The sequence below is a fragment of the Gracilinanus agilis genome, chromosome 1 (genome assembly GCF_016433145.1).
Source record: "Gracilinanus agilis isolate LMUSP501 chromosome 1, AgileGrace, whole genome shotgun sequence".
Lineage (NCBI taxonomy): Eukaryota > Metazoa > Chordata > Mammalia > Didelphimorphia > Didelphidae > Gracilinanus > Gracilinanus agilis.
Genome location: NC_058130.1, coordinates 261901879 through 261923847, shown reverse-complemented (window position 1 = coordinate 261923847; position 21969 = coordinate 261901879). Strand labels below are relative to the sequence as shown.

At 35.2% G+C, this 21969-nt stretch overlaps 1 protein-coding gene across 1 annotated transcript in view; it reads left to right on the top strand.

Annotated features, from left to right (window-relative positions):
• Positions 1-21969, top strand: part of LRRC2 (leucine rich repeat containing 2) — a 206874-nt gene that overhangs the window by 94730 nt on the left and 90175 nt on the right. Inside the window, exon 4 of the mRNA XM_044661335.1 lies at positions 21365-21521. Within this exon, the coding sequence (XP_044517270.1) occupies positions 21365-21521 (157 nt within the window). The remainder of the gene's footprint in view (positions 1-21364; positions 21522-21969) is intronic.

The following is a 21969-nucleotide window of genomic DNA, read 5'->3' as shown; positions in this document are numbered from 1 at the left end:
GAAGGAAAGGCTATTTGTCCTGTTTTCACAACTATAAGCAAAGGATAGAACTTGCAAAGAGATAAATTTGATATCGAAAAAGATAAAGACCAATAATTTCACAACAGTTAGAACTAGAGGCCTCAGGAGGTAAGGGACTTCTTCAATGCAGATCTCAAGGAAAGGATAGATGATCACTCCTAGCATATGTTATCATATGGGGTTCTTTTTTGATAGCAGTTGAACTAAAATGCTACTGAGATACATTCCAGCATTGAGATTCTATTTTTCATTCCAGACTGAGTTTATTCTTTTTTTTAAACTCTTAACTTTTGCACATTGACTCCTTGGTGGAAGAGTGGTAAGGGTGGGCAATGGGAGTCAAGTGACTTGCCCAGTCACACAGCTGAGAAGTGTCTGAGGCCGGATTTGAACCTAGGACCTCCTCTCTGTAGGCCTGACTCTCAATCCACTGAGCTTCCCAGCTGCCCCCCCTGAGTTTATTCTTAATAAATGAAAATAGCATTTCTGGTTATCTGGAACAACTTTTCAAAAGACCTAAATCCACCAAAAAAAAGAATAAATAAAAGAGACATTTTCCAATATCCAATAGCCTGTCTACATTCCTCTGGTGATTTTTTTTACCCCTCCCTTTAATACATTTCAATCTTTTGCAACTTTCTCCCTATTCCCACTCTGAAGATCCTTGATTTCCTTCTGGGTACAGTATTCCCCAACTGTCTACAATAGCCCCCACCCCTATGCTATTGGCGAGCCTCACCTGGGCTCTTTTCACTTCCCTCTCCCCAACAAAACTGGGAATCAGGTCACCCCACAAAAGCCATTGCTTTGGAGGGCTCCATGCCTTACCCACCATTGCATCTGTAAGTGGGGGAGGAACTTTTTTTATTGTAATATTTTTTTGTGTAGTAAAACTTTTCTTCGCAACTTCATGTATAATAATGTAAACTAACTCTTGACTGGTAACACCTCCACCAATACCTGAATCCTCCACTGAAATCTTCTGCTTCATTTACAAAAAAAAACAAAAAACAAATCCCAATTCCTACAACTACCACTGATAGCATTTTGGCCTTGGCAAAAGAACACAGGCCACAAAGCATCCTTCCCAGCTCTGCTCTCATGAATGCTCCATGTTGTTACTCCCTCCTCCGTGGAGAAGAGAATTGTGAAGAAAGGGGTTAGGGGTGGAGTGGGGCTTGTGGTTTTGAATGTGTCAACTTAAGTGCTACCCTATTTCTACGTGATTGTATTGTCTTGGGAAGTTGTACTTGACCGTAAATGACCTTTCTTTCTGATTGTACCCTCCCTCTACCCTCTGCTTTACCCTCTCCTTTACTCTGTCTTTTGGGGAGGCGGGGCAGCTGGTTCAGACTTTTGGAGTTTATTCTTTTGATCTACGTGGGCTCCAGTTTTCTTTCCAGTGAAGGTTGTTTTAGCCACAAACTGCCTTTACTGTTTCCATTTTAAAATAAAAAGAAACTTATACTGACAAAAAAAGACCTAAATCAAATCAATAAGCATTTATCAAGCACTTACTATATGCCTGATAGTATGTTTTTCTTTTTCATTTAACAAGGGTTTTCTTTATTAAACATGCAAACCAATTTCTCATTGTTGTTCTTGACTATAAAGCTCTCAGAATTGATTTTTAAAAACATTACTGTTGGAAGAATTTCTTTTGAATGAGAAAGACAATAACAACCTAGATTTAGAAGGTAGCTGGATAATCTGAAAAAGTAAAAAAAACAAAAAATTCAAACCTTCAATTTCTTAAATTAAAATTGGGTCAAGTATGGGTGGGATTATTAGGCCTGAAGATTTTAAGAACTTTTATTCACAACTGTGAATCAGGGATAGCTATTTATTTCTTTTTAAAAATATTTAATAATATTTATTTTTTAGAAAAGTTAACATGGTTACATGATTCATGTTCTTACTTTCCCCTTCACCCCCTGACCTCCCCCCCCCCATAGCCGATGCACATTTCCACTGTTTTTTAACATGTGTCATTGATCAAGACCTATTTCTAAATTGTTGATAGTTGCATTGGTGTGGTAGTTTCGAGTCTACATCCCCAATTATGTCTGCCTCGATCCATGTGTTCAAGCAGTTGCCCTTCCTCTGTGCTTCCACTCCTGCAGTCCTTCCTCTGAATGTGGGTAGCATTCTTTACCATAAGTCCCTCAGAATTGTCCTGGGTCATTGCATTGCTGCTAGTACAAAAGTCCATTACATTCTATTTTACCACAGTGTATTGGTCTCTGTATACAATGTTCTTCTGGCTCTGCTCCTTTTGTTCTGCATCAATTGCTGGAGGCCTTTCCAGTTCACATGGAATTCCTCCAGTTTATTATTCCTTTGAGCACAATAGTATTCCATCACCAGCATATACCACAATTTGTTCAGCCATTCCCCAATTGAAGGGCATACCCTCGTTTTCCTGTTTTTTGCCACCACAAAAAGCACTGCTATAAATATTTTTGTACAAGTCTGTTTATCTATGATCTCTTTGGGGTACAAACCCAACAATGGTATGGCTGGATCAAAGGGCAGGCATTCTTTTATAGCCCTTTGAGTATAGTTCCAAATTGCCTTCCAGAATGGTTGAATCAGTTCACAACTCCACCAGCAATGCATTAATGTCCCAATTTGGCCAAATCCCCTCCAGCATTCATTACTGTCCCCTTCTATCATTTTAGCCAATCTGCTAGGTGTGAGGTGATATATCTCAGAGTTGTTTTGATTTGCATTTCTCTAATTATTAGAGATTTAGACCATTTTCTCATGTGCTTATTGATCCTTTTGATTTCTTTATCTGAAAATTGCCTATTCATGTCTCTTGCCCATTTATCAATTGGGGAATGGCTTGATTTTTTTAGACAATTGATTTAACTCCTTACATATTTGAGTAATTAGACCCCTGTCAGAGTTTTTTGTTATAAAGAATTTTTTCCCAATTTGTTGTTTCCCTTCTGATTTTGGCTGTATTGTTTTTGTTTGTACAAAAGCTGATACTATGTTAAGCACTAAAGATAAAAAGAAAGACAAAAATATCATCCCTGACCTCAAGAAACCACAGTCTAATAGGGAAACATCATTCACAAGACTATACAAACAAAATCTTTGAAGATTGATAACATTTTAGAGGGAAGTTATAAGAATAAGGAGGACCAAGAAAGGCTTATAGCAGAAGGTGCGGCTATAGCTAGGATTTGAATAAAGTCAGGAAAGTCATGAGGTGAAGAACAAGAAGGATAGAATTCCAAATATTGTGGACATTTAGTGAAAATTCTTTGAATCAGGAGATGGATTGTGTTTTGAGAGGAACATCAAGAAGGTCAGTGTTACTGATCTAGACAAGGTGAGTGAGTTGAGGAGGAAGGAAAAGAAAAAGTTCTTTGAAAATAACCTTATTTTTCTCCAGTGAAGAATGAGGCACATTTCTCAGTTGAGAGCCTGATGGGGAAGTTTGAGGAGAGATGAAAAGATTTTAAAAGTCATAAAGGAGAGAAGTATAGTAGGAATGGATTAGGGAGAAATAAAAGCATTACTTTGCAGCAAATCTGTATCAGACTCATTCTGCTTGGTTTTTAAATTTTTATCCTTCATTATTTCATAGCATCATTTGCAATCAGTCCATAAGAATTTATTAACCACCTACTATATGTTAGCACAATGTAAGAGTCTGGAATACAAAGAAAGGCAAAAGATAATACCTTCCCTTAAGGAACTCACTATTTAGTGGGGAAGACAAGCAAACAAATATGTAAAAAAATGCTATATACGAGATAAGTGGGTTGATCAAAAGCATCTACACATAAGATGGAGACAGGTAAACAGCTCTTCTTCAGAACACACAGGCAGGCACATAGCAAAGTTCTTCACAAACAGATAAAATAAGACAAGTATCTGTTCTACAGAATACAGAAGCCCAGAGGTGAAGGGAGTAGTTTATGAGAGTGGTCCAAAGTTGAGGCCTGCCAAGGCTACATTATCTATATGATAAGAGAGCAAGAGGATAAGAGGGCAAGGACTCTAGAGAAGAGGATGGTGTAGAATTGAACTGGTTCACCAAGGCGTCAAAATGGAGAAGTAAGGAGAGTGTAGCTAGTGCAGGATTAGGGTTAAGGGTTGCAAAATAGAGGGAGAAAATGACAATAGATTATGATGAGATGAAGGAATTTCAGAGTTAGCCATAGTCCAAATCATTTTATTATGTTTAAAGTTTAAATGAAGCAATGGAATCATGAAATAATATTTAATTGGAAACTAAGGAAGGTAAGATCACATTCACAAGGTCATTGATTTTGAGCTAGAAAAGATCCTAAAGTAATTTAGTCTAGTTTCCTTATTGTTATTGTTAGTCATTTTTCAGTTTTATCTAACTCTTTGTTACCCCATTTAGGGTTTTCTTGACAAAGATACAGGAGTGGTTTGCCCTTTCCTTCTCCAGATCATTTTACAGATGAGAAATCTGAGGTAAACAGAGTTAAAAGACTTGCCTAGGATCACACAGCTAGTAAGTGGCTGAAGTCAGATTTGAATTTAGGAAGATGAGCCTTCCTGACTCCAGACCCAGCAGGTACTACTCTATTCAACATACCACCTGGCTGCCCCAATCTCTTTATCCTATAGTGAAGAAACTGAGAACTGAAGAATTGAAGCAATATGTGTAACTTCACAGAGGGAATATAACTTCAGTTTTGAATCCAGATCCTCACTCCAAATCCAATACCCTTTAAGATTATGAGTTATCATTAAGAATATGATATTGTGTTACAGATGATGTCTCAAGTACTAGCTACATACATTCAAAGAATGTAGTTTAATGTACACAGTAGAAAAAAAACAATTAGCTTCTCAACAGGAGTATGTTTCAGTTTATTCCTTATTTCCAAGGTAATTCTTAAGCTTAAGGATGAAATTTATAAACCTTTTATTTTTCATGGAAAGCTCATCAAATATCTTCATTTTATTAATGACTTTGATTTCAACAAAAAACCTTACTTGAACAAATGATAAGCACTTAGGAATAAAATTTATAAAGAATCATATATTAAATTAATGTTCTGATTTTTCAGAACATTTTTATGGACAATTCACTGAAAAATGAAGATGAATTAAGATAATTTTTGAGATAGTGGCTTGCTAGGCAACTAGCTTTTTGTTTCTAAAATATCTTGGTTTTTTTCCCTCAGTCCTTAAATTAGCCCTAGAGGATTCTTTATTCATAAAAAATACTACTTTAGTAAACACTTATTCCTTGGTTGAGTATAGAGCTGTAAGAGTTTTTGATAATGTAAATCTTCAATCTTTTCTCTGTTGTGACCTATCTTCCTGGAAGTCTCTGTTTAATCACTGATGAAAAAAGAATTTGAATGATGTCAAGGAACAAAATTTTGTTCTTTTCTTTCCTTTCCTTTTTTTCCCATCACCTTACGAAAGCTCCTATTTTCTCTTTCCTTTATTCTATTTTGGTTCAATCTCATCATTCAACTAGACTCAAATACTGTAGGAAAATGGTCAGCTCCAACTCAATAATAAAATCATTAGCCTTGTTCCTGGATGATGTCAAGTGAAAATATTCCCAATCTTCCCATCCCTTGTGAAATCTTTTGCCTTAAATCTGTGATACCATTTACCTTGTGACATAACATGGAAACTTTCCTAGGGTTTCTTACACCTTTGTAACAGCATATGGTAAACTGTCCCATTCTTTTCCCACCCCTCCACTCTCCATTTTTTTTAAAAAAAACTCTTACCTTCCACCTTAGAAACAATATTGTTTCTAAGGCAAAAGAGTGGTAAGGGCTAGGCAATGAGGTTTAAGTGACTTGCCCAGGATCATACAGCTGGGAAGTGTCTGAGGCCAGATTTGAACCTAGGACCTCCTGTCTCTAGACCTGGCTCTCAATCCACTGAGCTACCCAGCTGCCCCCTATCTCTTTTGATATCACATGGGAATTTCCCCCACACTTTCCCTTGTGGCATCAGATTGTATTCTTTGTCCATTGATTCCATCATTCTGTTCGATCCTATTTTGGTTCCATTACCTCTGCTTCTCAAATTCAAAAAAAAGTCAATGGTCGCTCTTCTGGAATTTATGAATTTCTCTACCTCTCTGGATTTTGCAAAGGTGATCTGCATGGATTTTCTACAATTTAGTTTCATTTCAGAAAGATATTATAGAGTTGGCTTTATTTCCCTGGGATTTTTGCATTACCTTCTACTCTTTATCCACAAACCCCAGGACAATCACCTTTAGTAGCTTATCCAGGCTCCTAATTATAAATTGGGATGCCTCTTGGGATGCTCAATTCTTTCATTCTCATGCATTTCCTACAGGACTTGAAGTTGGAGGCAAATGAAGCATCGATTTAGCCTAGATGAAAATTCTGTGGACCACCTGGACTCTCTTGACAGTGTGATACTAAAAGGATGTATGATTTAACTTAGACTCATTCTGTAGTCATCACACAGAAGGCATCCTTACTTCTCCCCAGCTTGATTTTGACATCCACGCTGTTGAGCAACAGTTTTTCTTGGGGGGAAAATGAAAAAAAAATCAAGACTCTGTGCAGATGGTACAGGAGTGCCAATTTTCTGCTTCTGGCTGTCAATCGCATTCAGTACACAAAGTCATCATTATCTCCCTCTGGGTCCACATCTTCATTGTGACCTGCTGTGTTTTTATAAACCCCTCCCAGCCAAAAACTGTGTCACCAGCATGTTGCTGCTGTAATTGAGCACTGACTCAATGAATGCTATGTAGGGGGAGAAGTTGTTGCTCTGTCTGACAAGCTAGTCACCCCCAGTCACATAGAGTTGGGTGAAAATGAAGGGATGGGGTAATTATTCAAAGACATGCTCTTCTTCCTTCATGATGTTGCAGGTCATAAAGAGCAGCTTATGATTTAGATTTGAACAGTACTTAACATTGCCATCTTTGTAAAACTCCAAAGGGAATAAATATGATAAAGTGGTCTCCTTGGACATTTCAATATAAATACTTCTTTCAAACCACATTTGTGTGGGTGAAAGTTGAAATAGGTCTAACTAGAACTTGCTGAATTCTTCTAAATCCCAATGTATAAACACTATCATTGATGTGTCTTTCCTTTAAAAGATGTCCCTATTATGGACTTGGGGCTATGCTTTCTAACCTACTGTGTCTTATTTTGGTAAGCAACCTTTCTCTTCTGAAACTTCTTTTTTAAAAGGCTTAGATTGCCTGGAGTGTCTGACCTGGCCTGCTTTGTACTTTTCTGCTTCTGGGAGATAATGCTTTTCTTTTATTTTCTCTGTCTTCTCTTAATATACAGGAATCCTACTCTCCTCTCTTCTGATTACTTTCTGAAAATGGTGTTGACCACATGATTTACCATGTTGTAGTAATGTTTTTTTTAGTGGCTGCTTTCATGTGAAGCTTTGCCATTACCAAACCCCTCCTGAAAGGTGGCACAACCTTTCTAAAATGATTCCAAAATAGTCCTCCCATACCCTCCTTGTATGGTGACATGAAATCTGTTAAACCACTTCCTACTTATTCCCTGTAGTCATTCTGGTATATGTGAAGGTCTTCAAAGTATTAGGAATAGCTTTTTTCCTTCTAAAATTTTTCATTTTTCTGAGGGCTTAGGCAGACCATCACCAAAGTGGAATGGAAGAGGTTCAGTTAAGGTCATTTTTTTTTTCACACATGCCGGTGCTAAGATTTATTTTCTCATATATATATGAAACTTGCCATTAGTGAGTCTTACCAGCTGGTGGCAACTTCTACGGGGAGAGGCACATCCCAGTAATGGTCCCCCAACATGTTGTACAAACAAAATTCACTTATATACAGAAAGAATCTAATTTGCTTATTAGTTCAGCAGGGCATGGAGCATTGCTGACTGGTACATCTGCTGTCATTTTTAAGGTGTAATCACACCTCCTCTTCCAGTGAAATGGAAGGGCTTCCTCAGAGAATTGACATATATCTTCCACAGCATGACTTAATTTAGAATTTCTTGTTCAAAATAATGCGGTTCAGAGCCTACATCATATTGGACATGGGGTGATCTTTGCTTTTCTTTAGGTTAAAGGAATCAGACTCTATCATTTCCTATTTCAAAAGTAGCATCATTGGAAAGGTTGTATTACATTGTGGGAGGCATTATGTCTTTAACAGACCTTTGTCCCCCAGGGCCTGGAGGTCCTGAGGAAATACTAATTATATGATGAAATTAGATATAATTTATCCCTTGGTAAACTTTTCCCACTTCCTAATACTAGAAATCCTTTAGATTGGATTGATATTTTCTTATTCCAACTGTTAAACCATCTTTCTCATTTGACCATAACAGTTTTTCTGCCCATGATTCTGAGGGATGTTTTTCTATTCTGAAAACAGGGTCCAGACTGAGCTTTATATTTATATAGCTCTTTTGGGTAAAAAGTCTCTGTAATCTCTGCTCTGTCAAAATTCTTCAGTTTATGAGCAATCTATTGAACGCCAGTCATAACCCTTGTCACTATAAATATTCCATCCATCAAAAAGTCTGTTTATGTCCCTTTTCAAGTTTTCCTTTGCTCTTTGCTGCACACAGTACCTCCAGCATAGATAGTATTAATATTGTCTTTTTTGTTTCTTTTCTTTAGAGGCTGTTGTCATAAATGGTTTTCATACCACTGAAGAATTTTTGTAAGAATGATACCCATCCGTGGAATATGGATAGTCTATAAAGTAATAAAACTAAATGTGGCTGCCTAAAATGCCCCAAAGCACATTGGTGTAGCAAAACATGCTTTGACCCATAAAATAATTCCATATTTTATATATTTTATTTTTCTGTACTAATTGGACTATCATCCCCTGAATATTGATAATAAATTGGTAGGCATTATTTTGTTTTAAAATTTTATTTTGGGGAATTTTTTATTTATTAAAACCTTACCTTCTGTCTTAGAATTTATATCAAATATCAGTTCTAAGACAGAAGAGTGGTAAGGCTAGGCAATTGGGGTTAAGTGAATTGCCCAGGGTCACATAGGTAGGAAGTGTCTGCTACTTTGATTTGAACCCAGGATATCCTGACTCCAGTACTGATTCTTGATCTACTGAGCTACCTTATCTTCCCTTTTGCTAGGATTCTAAAAAAAATTCTTTCCCTGGGTAGTACCTCTATTTTCTCAGCCTCCTTAACTATGGAAAACTTGATTTCAGAGCAGCAGGACAGCACTCACTTTTCTTAATTTTCAGACCAATACCCAGAATGCCTTAAAAATATTTTTCATTAAATAAACTTAAACTTGTATTCACATAGCTGACTAATATTTACTAGATTGGCTCTCCTTTGGGTTTCCATATCTGGAACTACAGTTCTTTTCCTTGGGTAGTTTCCCTATGAATGTTTGTGCAGTGTATAAAAATATCCATTTGACCAATATAACACCCTCCTCATCTCTCTATCCTTTTTAAATGTCTCTCAAAAGAGAAACAACCTGCTTCTATAGAGCATAATAGATTGCCTTTAATGAAGCCTACATTCTTTATATATTGGAATCCCCAATGGTTTGAGAGAGCCATACAAAATATAATGAGATGTAGAGAGTAATATAAGACTCTTTTATTTTATGGTATGTCATCAGACATACATCTTTGATTGGTTTTGTATGTTTATAGCTTTATGTTGATCATTCACAACATCCTTTTGATCTATTGGAAGTATAGCTTTTCTTAGAACCTCCTAAAATTTGGATTCTGAAATGATAAATTAAATGTGGGCAACCATCTGGCGCATGTCAGAACTGTTAATCTTATTCAGTATGGTTATGACAAATGCATATTTGTCATTATATACATCATGTTCATTTTATAAACCACATACATTAGTTCAAAACTTAGGGGATTTTTATTTGGATCTGGATATCACAGATTTGAACCTCCACAGCCTAATTATAGTATTCATTACAAGACAGCACCACCTGCCCAGGTGCATTTTTCATATATATATGTCACAACAATCTATTCTGGACCTATTTAAAATGTGAAAAATCACCCACCAAGGACACATCTTACCTCCCTAAAGGTGAAGTGGATAGAACATTGGGCCTGGAATCATTAAGGCATTTGAATTCAAATCTTAGATACTTACTAACTATATGATTCTTGGCAGTCACTAACTTTTCTTTGTCTCAGTTTCTTCATCTATAAAATGCAGATGATGTCATCTATCTTGGAGAGTTGTTGTGAATCTCAAATGAGGTTTGTGATATTTTTAAATATTTTAAATACCAAAGAAAATAAACAAAAAGTTCTTAATACAGTTCCTGTTCTATAGTAGATACTTATCCTTTTCTCCTTTTACCCTATAAGACATCATAGTTCTAATGGAAAAGTTTATTCACCTTTTCTAGTGCTTGGATGGGCAGATTTCTGGTTATAGCCATTTGTTTCCTTCAGACAGGTCAGAATGTTATATTACTAACCTAATCTTACCTTCTTTGGAGAACTTGTGGAATAATTTTTTTCAGTTGTTTTGGACTTTTCTCTACCTTATTTGGAATTTTCTTGTTAAAGATACTAAAATGATTTGCCATTTGCCACTTCTTCAGCTCATTTTATAGATGAGGAAACTGAAACAAATAAGGTTAAGTGATTTGTCCAAGGACACACACCTAGTATGTGTCTGAGGCCAGGTTTCAACTCACTAAGATGAGTCTTCCTGAATCCAGAGCTGGCACTCTATCTACCATGCCACCTCATTGCCAAGAATCATTTGTAGAATCTCTCTACCAAAAATCTTTAGCAATAGATGCTGATACATAATCTGCAATGATTTTCATGACATTCTAAATCTTTTTTGTTGTTTTTGGCCACAGGACAAAACCTATTTCTTTCTTCACCTCTCTAAAGAGAAACTATAGTTTACTTCTTCTAGTGTAGTTGATATGAAAAATGGCAAATTTGATTCAATTAATTTCCTCTATTTGTAGGTATGATTCATCATTGGACCAGAAGTGTTCACATTTAGAGTATGAACAGTTAAAGTTTAGACATGGTCTAAAATATCATGTGATTCACTCCCTTCTTTTGCTACTCTGACAGTATCTCTGGAAGACAGTGTCATTTTGTATTTGACTTTGTTTCATGAGTTATCATAGGCAAAGTAATCATCAGCAACTGACTAGCCTATTTTGGTAATCCTTTTCTTGATTAAGTTCAGAAAGAACTTGAACTTTTCCCCAGATTGAACCTAGGACCACGATTGAATCTGTCAGAACATTTGCTCTATTGTAATAGCCCTTAAGAATCCAGGGTCACCTTCAGGCCACAATGAGGAATCAGAAGAAGGCTTGGTAGCAGATTATTATCATTGTGTTTATTGTCATTGTTATTATTGTGGTTGTTAAATTCTGGCAAGTCCTCTAAAATCACCCCACTTTCCATTTTGGCATGCTATTTGTAATGCCACACAACTGAATAGTTAGTTTTCTCAGGTTAAAAAGTATTGATATTTTTTTCCCAACAAAAACACTCAGTCAACATTTATTGTCTGCTATATGACAGACACTCTACTAAGTACCATGGATACAAAGAAAGTAAAAAACTACAGTCCTTTACCTTCATTTAGCTCATCTTCTAATAGTAGAGACAATATATAAACCATCTCAGAAACATAAATGCAAATATACGTATATATATATATTTACTCACACACAACACACACATATATATGTAGTATGTGTGTACCTTGTTTACACATATAGTGTAAAGTGGTGTTGATCTCAGCTTGAATATGTTAGCAGTGGGGTGGACCAGGAAAATCTTCTTGAAAAGGGTTGGATTTGAACTCAGTCTTAAAGGAAGTCAGAAAATTCAAGAGGAAGATCCATTTGGAAGAAAAGAATAGAATGGGGAGAGAATTGAGAGAGGAAAACCTATCAGAAGGCTCCTGCAATCATTCATGCTTGCGATGATAAGTCCTGCACCAGGCTGGTGGCTCTGTCTGTAGAGAAAAGTGGGCTTATACGAGAGAAGCTGGGACCTTAGAAATGACAAGACCAGGTAAGAGATATGTGGGGTAGGTGTGAATGAGTAGTTGAGGGTGACGCCAAGGTTGAGATCCTGTGTAACTTTAAGAGTAGTGATTCCCTAAAAGAAATAGAGAAGTTGGCAAGAACAAAGATTTTGGGGGAAGGATGAGTTATTTTGGGGGGTTGTTGAGTTTGAGATGTTTTATGAGATATCCAGATCAACTTGTCCAACAGGCATGTGGATATATAAGACTGGAGGTCAGTATAGAAAGTAAGACTGATTAGATAGATCTGAGAATCATCTGCCTAGAAATTATAATTGGACCCATGGGAGCTGGAAAGATCACGAACCAATCTAGAGCAGAGGGTCTTCATTTGTGGTATGTTAATGTTTTTATATTCTAAAACTACATTTTGATATACTTAGTTTCCTTTATAAAATTAAGAATTATATTTTATACATTTAAAAACATTATTATTAAGAGTCCATAGGTGTCATCAAACTGCTCAATGAATCCAAGACCTGCTGAAAGGTTAAGAATCTCTAATATAGTTGAAGAGGAGAAAAGGGCCCACGATAGACTCTTGAGGAAACACTTATGGTCAGTGGGCATGACCTGGAAAAAGGTCCATCAAAGGAGCCTGAGAAAGAGTAAACAGAAGGGTTAAGTGAAGAAATCAGAGAAAGGTGTTCAAAAAACCCTCTAGAAGAGAGAGCATTCTGGAGAAGATGACTGATCAGTGGCTGAAGAGGAGACAAGAAGGAGAACGCTGAAGAAGAGGTCATTTGATCTAACAATAACAGATCATTAGTAACTTTGAAGTGAAGTGTTTAAGCTGAATGATTAATTTGAAAACTAGACAACGCATTTATTTCAGAATCTAGGGAGAGAAGAGAAAGTGATGATGATGATTGTAGAGGGATTTTTCAAGGAGTTTATTCACAAGAGGGAGAAGAGATATAGGATGATAACTAGTAGGGACAGGAGGATCAAGTAAAGATGAGGGAGATATGGATGTGTTTTAGGTGTTGGAAAGCAGTATATAAGGGGGCATTCTGATTAGTGAAATAATGGAGATGAGAGTGGGGAGGGCCAGAGTTTAAGGAACAGAATGAAACAAAAACAAATGTCGAGAGATTTGCCTTGACAAGAATGGTCACAAAGGTATCAGAAACAGAGGTATTGGAAGAGCTAGTTTTATTTGAGTGAAATGAAACTTCTTGTATTTTGATTCTAAAAATTGTCATAGTGGCATTTTTGTTGCCATCTGATAATGAATGAAATACAATGATGGTGTCTAGCCCAGTTTTCTCAATTGGGGCTTCAGTCGGATGGATGAACTTAATTCATTGTATAATTATTTGTTTACATTAATTATTTCAAATACATACATATATTTTACACATGAAACTTTCTTCAAAGTAACTAGTTGCCTTTGTTAGTTGACATGCAAAAGAAAGTAGTCACATTTTTGTAGTTAAGTGAGGAAGGGAGTAAATAGGAATAAGAGAAGAAAGACAAGAAGGTTTTATTTTACTTTTACAAATTGTACTTTGATTGTGGAAATAATATACATTAGTAACTCTTGTAATCAAAGGCCACGGAGCTAGCTGTTTCTGAATTTTTTCTCTTGGCCACTCTGGGTGGTCATTTAGGTGTACTTAATAGGAATTTCTGCAGACAGTGATCATATTTTTTGGTTACTTAATATTGCTGATTTACTTCCCACACCATACCTAATTAGGAACTGGCAAAACAGCTTGAAGAGGTAGCATAGTAACATCAACAACTCTGGAATTAAAGGACCAAGACCTAGATTCAAATCTTCTTTTATGTGGCTTTGGAAAAGCAATTACATTCCACTGGTCTTCAGTTTCCTTTTTCTTCAAAGGAGAATTGGACCATGTGAGCTCTGAAACTGAGTTTAAAATTTGACCCTTTGATTATCATCTCACCAGAGGCCTCATATAGGAATCTTTTGGTTTCTTTTTGCTAATGATATTTATAATAATGGGTCCAGAAGTCCCAAAATGGGATAGTGCCAATTGCTATTTTCCCTCTCCTTTCTCAATCTATGCTGTATCCATTACCTCACCCCACCTCCATAATATAATCCTTTAGAGGGCAGGGACTATATTGTTCTTATCTTTATATAGTACCTTGCATATAATGTGTACTTTTAAAATGCTTATAGAATTAAATTGATCAAACAAATTAAGGGTTTTCCAAAGAAAGTTAAGAACTAGTTTTTTTTTGAAAGACAGCTGCCATAAAATAATTTATTACTGCAGCAAAAATTAGGTTTTTCAAATGTCAGTCCCGTCTTCCAAATTGTACTTTGATTGTAGAAATAATATACATTAGTACCTCTTATAATCAAAGGCCATAGCATGCTGTAGGGGAAATTGAGTAAGGGTTGGAATGGTGATGGGGAACTTCAGGATTACCAACGTTCTTAGAAACGTGTTCTTAATAATTAATAACAACTTGAATAGAAAAGGCCTTTAAAAGACATATTGCCCTGTCCAAATATGTGATATCATTGAAATGAACCATCAGTCCCACAATTCTAAAATGATATTACTACCAGGTCAGTATTTCATCTCTCTTCCTTCCCCCCCCCCTCTCCCCACTCCACCATTTTTAAAGCTAAAATGCCATTCTTAAGTGGTTATCTTTTTCTTGAGACAGGATAGACTTGGAGCCAAGACATGACTCTAACACAATAGCCATATGTATCATAGATAGTCAAATCACATTACCTGTCTGAGCTTCAGATTCTTCATCAGTAAAATGGACTTAATGCTTTTAGTACCTTCTTCATAGAGTCCTTGTAAGACTCAGATGAAATGATGTATGAAAAGTAAAATCATATTCATTTTCATTTCATATGTATTTGCACAATACACAGAGACACTCTGTAATGCCTAGGAATCACTCTAAATACCTGCTAGGACTCCCATTTCTTGAAATAATGGATGACAGAGATAAACCTTTTCCATTTATAGGTTAGCTATTGATTTTTATATCTTGTCAATTATAGATCAAGGATATTGTGATAAACCTGATAAAGCAAAAATAAAATAAATGTAATAAAGACAGGCAAAAAAGCAGGGGAAAAGGGTAAAAAAAGGACAGCTTTGAACAGCAAAGGATTTTTTTTGGGTGCAGAAAACTGTGAAGCCCATAAAAAAATTCAATGGGAAGTTGGAAAGATTTCTCATTACCAGCCTTGAGGCAATTCAAGCATTTTATTTTTTTAAGCTGTCATAAACTGACAAAGATATGAGATGGATTACATTGTAATGTACACCTAGTGGGAAAATGAAGCAAAAAATGAAATGGTCCATATCTGAAGGAGAAAAAAGCCCTGCAGAGTTATACACAGGCTAAATGTCTCTAGGATTTCAGTAAAGCTTTAGATCTAATATTGTGGAATTAATGCCAACTTTACAGCAGTTTTTCTTCTAAGGACTGTATTATCTTTCAGAATTCTATCATTTACATTGACTAACCCATGCATTCAATGAATTTTAAATAAATAAATTGGGACACCTAGCAGTATAGTGATTAGAGCTCTAGTCCTGGAGTCAGTAAGAATTCAGTTAATATCTGGCCTCAGAATCTTACTGGTCATGAGACCTTGGGTAAATCATTCAACTTCTGTTTGCCTCAGTTTCCTCCTATATAAAATGGAGATGATAATAGTATTTGCTTTGCAGAGTTTTTATGAGAACAAAATAAAATAATAATTGTAAAAGTGTTTAGCACACTATCTGGTGCATAGTAAGCATTATGTAAATAATAGCTATTTTTAATATTATATTATTAATATTAAATATAATATGTGCCAAGTGTTATGCTATAGATGAGGAATGCAAAGATTTGAAGAATGCAAAGTCACTCAGGGTATGAGTTATTCAAGATTTCACACACTGTATAAGGGGGAAAGGGTTCATTTGGAATTTGAAGATGGTATATTATTTTATATGGTGTAAATGCAATTACCTTAACATCTCATGCTTGATGTTACCTGCCAGAAGTATTCTGTAATTTTATCAAGTGGCCTGGAAAAATTCAATTGTTAGGGGATCCCTGCAACTTTTCCCCTCTGAACAAAATATATACAAAGCAAGAGTACTGACAACAAGGAGAATGATCAGAATTGACTTCCTGTAGGAGGTGGCACTTCAGTTTTATTTCGCTTTGAGAGCTATATAGTAAAAATGAAGGACAGTGACTCTGACCTTGCTGCTTACTAGACAATAATAAAATGAATACCCAAGAAAATTAATGTTGAAGTTTATAGATTAAAATCATTGATCCAGATTTTCCCTGTGCACAGAATATTTCTCTGAGTCTGTATTAACCCTTTCAACCCATTGGAGTTGATCCAGTAGGTAATATAATGCTTTTATAATTTATTGAGTAATGGATTGATAGGGTCAGACTTATACTTTAGAAGAAACACTATGGCATGTATGAGCAGAATTTTGAGACTTGATCCAGAGAAAATAATTAGAAGTCTATTTAAACAGTCCAACAGGAGTTGATGAGGGCTTAAGCTAGTGTAGTAGTAATCAGAGGAGTAGAGAAATGATGTTAGATACAAAAGATAATATGGAGGTAGAAAAAACAAAATTTGTCATTTGATACATGAAATGAGTGAGAGGGTAACATTAGAGCCACAAACTTCTTTTCACTTTATTTTTTACTTGTAATGGAAATTTTAATGGAAAAAAAGTAACAAAAATTGTTAAGTGCTTTCATTTCATTCTGGTGAGGTTGCCTTGCTTTTTAAAAAAAAATATTTTATTTTTCCCAATGACATCTAAATTTTTTTAACATTCATTTTAAAAAAATTGAATTCTGAATTCCTTTTCTCCATTACTCCTCACCATCCCTCCTCCCCTTCCCCTTACTGAGATGGCAAATAATCTGATTGATATATATATATATATATATATTTTACATATGCAACCTTGTAATACATTTTTTCATATTAGCCTTTTATGAAAGAGATCTCAAATAAAAAATAGGAAGAAAAATAAATCAAAATATGATATTTCAGTATACATTCAGACTCCATCAATTCTTTTTCAAAATATAGATGATGTTTTCATGAGAGTCTGTGTTTGTCCTGGATCACTACATTGCTAAGAATACTTAGGTCATACATAGTTTCTCATTAAAACAAAAAAACCAAAAAAAAACTATTGCCGTCCCTGTGTACAATGTTTTTCTGGTTTTGCTCACTTCAATTTGCAACAGTTCATATAAGTCTCTCCAGATTTTTCCAAAATCATCCTGCTCATCATTTCTCATAGCACAATAGTATTCCATCACAATAATAAACTGCAGCTGATTTGTCATTCCCCAAATGATGAGCCACAAAGTTCTGCCTAGAAAGACTGTGATGTCTTCAACAGAAATAGAGATGTGGAAGAGGAATTTATTTGGGTTAGGGGGTAAAAAACAGGAGTATACTTGAGCCAGCTCAAATCAGCTCACAAGATCCAATTGTTAGATTTTCTATGTGAATGAGTATATTTCAGAAATTAATAAATACTACAAGTCAGTACTTTGTTTTTTAATATCTAGACTAAAAAGAATTATTGTCAAAATAATGCTAAAGCAAATTGAATTTAAAAGTATGCCACATGGACTTTTTTTGGAAAGTCAGTTGCTAAACATTTATCTATGTATGTAGTTTATATCATTTTTGAATATATTGGGCTTGAGATGCCAGTGGGACTTCCAATGTGACGTGGTTAAAAAGCAGTTGGAAATGTATGACTTAAGCTCAAGAAAGAGATTTGGGCCAGAAATATTGGTCTTGGAGTAATTTGCATAGAAAGAATAATAAAATTTATGGGAGCTGATGTGTTTACCATAAGAGAAATCTGCCTGTCTATCTATCTATCTATCTATCTATCTATCTATCTATCTATCTATCTATCTATCTATCTATGGAAGGGGAGAGAGATAGAATAAAAGAAGGCACATGGCAATCTTATGGTACAGTAACAGTTAGGACATATGCAATGGAAGGTGAACCAGGGAAGGAGAATAAGGAGCAGATAGATGTCGGTAAAAGGAGAAATGAGAAATTAGTACCATAAAAAAGTCTGAGAGGAGAGCATATCCAAGAGAGTATGATCAAGAGTGTTAAATGCTTCAGAGAGTTTGAGAAGTATTAAAGAATAAGAAAAACCCATATATTAATCATTGAAGAGATCATTTGTAATTTTGGAGAAAGTACTTTCAGTTTAGGCATAAGATTAGGAGTCAGATTACAAAAGGAGGAGGGAAAAGAGAAGAAAGTGGCGATAAGGATTATAGAGAAAGAATGGGTTTAAGACAAGTCAGGAAGAGGGAGAGCTGAAAAGATAAAAGATCACATCCTGTTGGAAGAATGTTGTTTTTGGAATATTGGATGGGGTGAGAGGAAGTAGAGATACTGAATATAGATAACTTTTTCCAGGAATTTGTCTAAAAAACTGGGGAGAGATAAAGGACACACAGCTTCATAGAGGGTCTATTTTGTTTATTAGTGAGTCTTTTTATCTATCTATCTATCTATCTATCTATCTATCTATCTATCTATCTATTTATTTGTTTTTGCAGAGCAGATATATTTCTAGCAGAGAGGGATCAATAGACATTAAGAGATTGAGGATGATGAGAAAAAAATGTATGGTTGTGGTATAATCTGCTGAAGTAGGGGGCACAATTAAGGTACATTTTGAAGGGTCATTTCATCAGGTACTGAAGTAAAGGAGGACAGAATAGGGAATGATATAAAGATATGTGGAGATAAAGAGATGAGAGTAAGATGTAGAATGAGATGTATTTTTAAAATAAAATATGCAATAAAGTTATTGAATAATAGGGAAGTGGGAAAAGATGGCATGAAAGGATTAAGGAAGAAAGAGAAAGTTTGAAGCAAATTCTATTGGAAATGGAGAAAATTAATTAGAGAAGATAAAATGATTATCTTTTCTTAATTTTTCCATTTTATTATGATGAACTTGAGAAAGATCAACAAAGACAAACATTTTCAATAAAAGAAGTACAGAGAAAAAAAGAACTAAGTTTGAAAATATGAATCGTTGTCCCACATAGTTTTTTGTTTGATACTTGTATGTATTCCTATCTGAAATTCCTTCTTTTTTGCTTCTTTTGGTTTACCTTTATTGATCCATTGACACATTCATTTCCTTATTTTTTTTTAAAACCTCACCTTCCATCTTAGAATTAATATTGTATATTGTTTCTAAGGCAGAAGAGAGGTAAGGGCTAGGCAATGGGGATTATTACTTGCCTATGGTCACACAACTAGAAAGTGTATTAGGCTATATTTGAACCCAGGAGCCCAGGAGCTCATCTCTAGGTACAGCTCTCAATCCACTGAGCTAACTAGCTGCCTCTCCTTTTTAAAAAATATTACCTCAGTTTCAACTCTCTTATGCCTTAAAATAAAGCCCTGCCTTATAAAAATAAATAGCATCATATAAAACAAATGTATACACTAGCTGTGTCTGAAAATTTATGTCCAATTCCATAATTTTTGCCAAGAAATAGGAAATTTCATCAGTTTTCTGTGCTCATAATTATTCTTTACATTGATCATAGCTCTTAAAAATTTCAGTCGTTTTCTTTTACAATGTGATAAACATGCATAAACTACTCCACTGGTTCTGCCTACTTCACTCTGCCACAATTCATAAAAGTCCTCCAAGATTTTTCATCATTTCTTACTGCAGAAGGATATTTCATTACATTCATATGTTATAATTTAATCAACCACTCCCAGATGATGGATACCTGCTTTGTTTCCAGTTCTTTATTACAACAAAAATGATGCTATAAATATTTTTGCATCTAAGGGTCTATTCCCTCTAAAAGAATTGTCTAACTTAAGTGAGGGCTCAGTTGAGATTAGATGCTTAAATTTGTAGTGGATTAAGTTTAGTTTTCTGATTTCTTCCAACTCTATTTAGCAGCACAAGTGTAGGAACAGAGGGAGAGTACTGTTGGAATTATCCAGGTTTGGAATTTGATAAAGTACCAGCTTAGAGAAGATAAGGGTTTAGGGAGAACAAGAGATTCAAGAGCATAGAAGAGCAATGGAGTTGAACTGGTTACCTCAATAGTTCAGATTCAGGGAGAAGAATGAGACCAGAGCAGGAATGATATATTGGGAGAATACTGAAAGTATAGATATTGCAGATTCTTTTGAGAACAAATAATAGTTTTTGAAGGAATAAGACAAGGAGAAATGGAGTGATTGGAGGTTATTCTGGAAATAGCCCTGGGGAGTAAAGAGTGTACCAATTCCCCCTTTAGGATCAGTATGTTGGAGAGCATGCTACAAAAGGCAAGCTAATGGTGGAGAAGTGGCTAGGGCTACAGTTCCTTCTGGGTGGAGTAAATGGAAGAAATTCTACAGGAAGAGGACTAAAATGAAGGCAATTTTGTTATTTATGGAACAAAATTCCAGAGAACACAGAAGAGGCTCAAGTGAGACATGGCATAAGGAACAACTGAGCTGAATCAGGATAGGAAAATGGGAAGTCAGGGTTGGGGAAGGATCTGGTTTATATTTAAGCAGTTGGTGATTCACCAATAGAAGGAGTAGGAATAAAAAAGATAATAGTTTTTGGTTGATTCCTAGGAGTGGAAATTAGTGGCCCTACTTGGTCACAAAGATCTCCATAATAAAATTGCTTTTCTCCAGTTAATTATCTGTCTTCTAGAATTAGAGCCCAGATCACTTGACTTTCTAGTCTTCTTTGATTATAAGTGCTTTGTAAAGTCAACCTCTCTCTGCTGTTTGGAGCTATTTTCACAATAGCCAGTAGGGATATTTAATAATATTGAGGAAAACACAACAAAATTATAAAAAACTTCTTTACTGATTTATGACTATAATTAAGGGAAAAATCATTAAAAGTATTAAATTTCTATAATGTAAATACAGATTTAACTGTATCACCCTCTCTTCCCCATCCCCAGTTTTTCTTAGTTTCACCAAGCATATGATTTTAAAAAACTATTGTCCCTTCAATGCATTTTTGAAAGTATACAAGTTTTCAAAACTAAAGTAAATGACATCTAAACTCCTGATGCTTTTTGGCAAATGGCTATGTAGTAAAATGTTTAATTGCTAACTCTTTTGGCAACATACTATTTTTATTTGGCCACTCTATGTATGTATGTATGCATGTTTGTCTCTATGCATGATTGTATGTATATGTGTGTATATTTATACATTACCATTGAGTACCAAATACCCACGTGACAGTTCTGATACATATAATTTTATTCTATTTTAGGAACTCCCAGATTCCCTCCAAGAACAGACCTATCTGAAAGAATGGCACATAGAAAATACCCTCATTCGGACTATCCCTACTTATATTCAGCTCTTTCAGGAAATGAGAGTTCTGGATTTACCAAAAAACCAAATTACATATCTTCCCACCGAAATTGGTATGTGATTGAGCTACTGCAATTTGACGTCTCCTTAGGGGTGAGCAGAAAATTATATCACTATATGTTGTTTTAGTGAAGGCTTTTCAACTTCTTTCTTTAGATTACTATTTTCAGAAAGTAGATAAATTAATTTTATAGATTTATATATTCTACCTGTATAGACCATTTATATTATCCCTATTGTTTTCCTTGAGAAATGGGTACATGACTGTTTAGAGGTTTGATGGCAACAATAATCTTAGTATAACCTCTCCATGTGTTATAAATGGATTTCTCGATTTGGAATCAGGTTCACCTGGGAATGAATCTCATCTCCAACACTTATTAGCTAAGTCACAATAGTCAGGTTTTTAACCTTTCTGAGCCTCTGTCTTCTCATTTGTAAATTGAAGTTAATGATACTAGTAGCTCATGGGGTTGTTGTGAAAGCTCGAAAAAAATGATA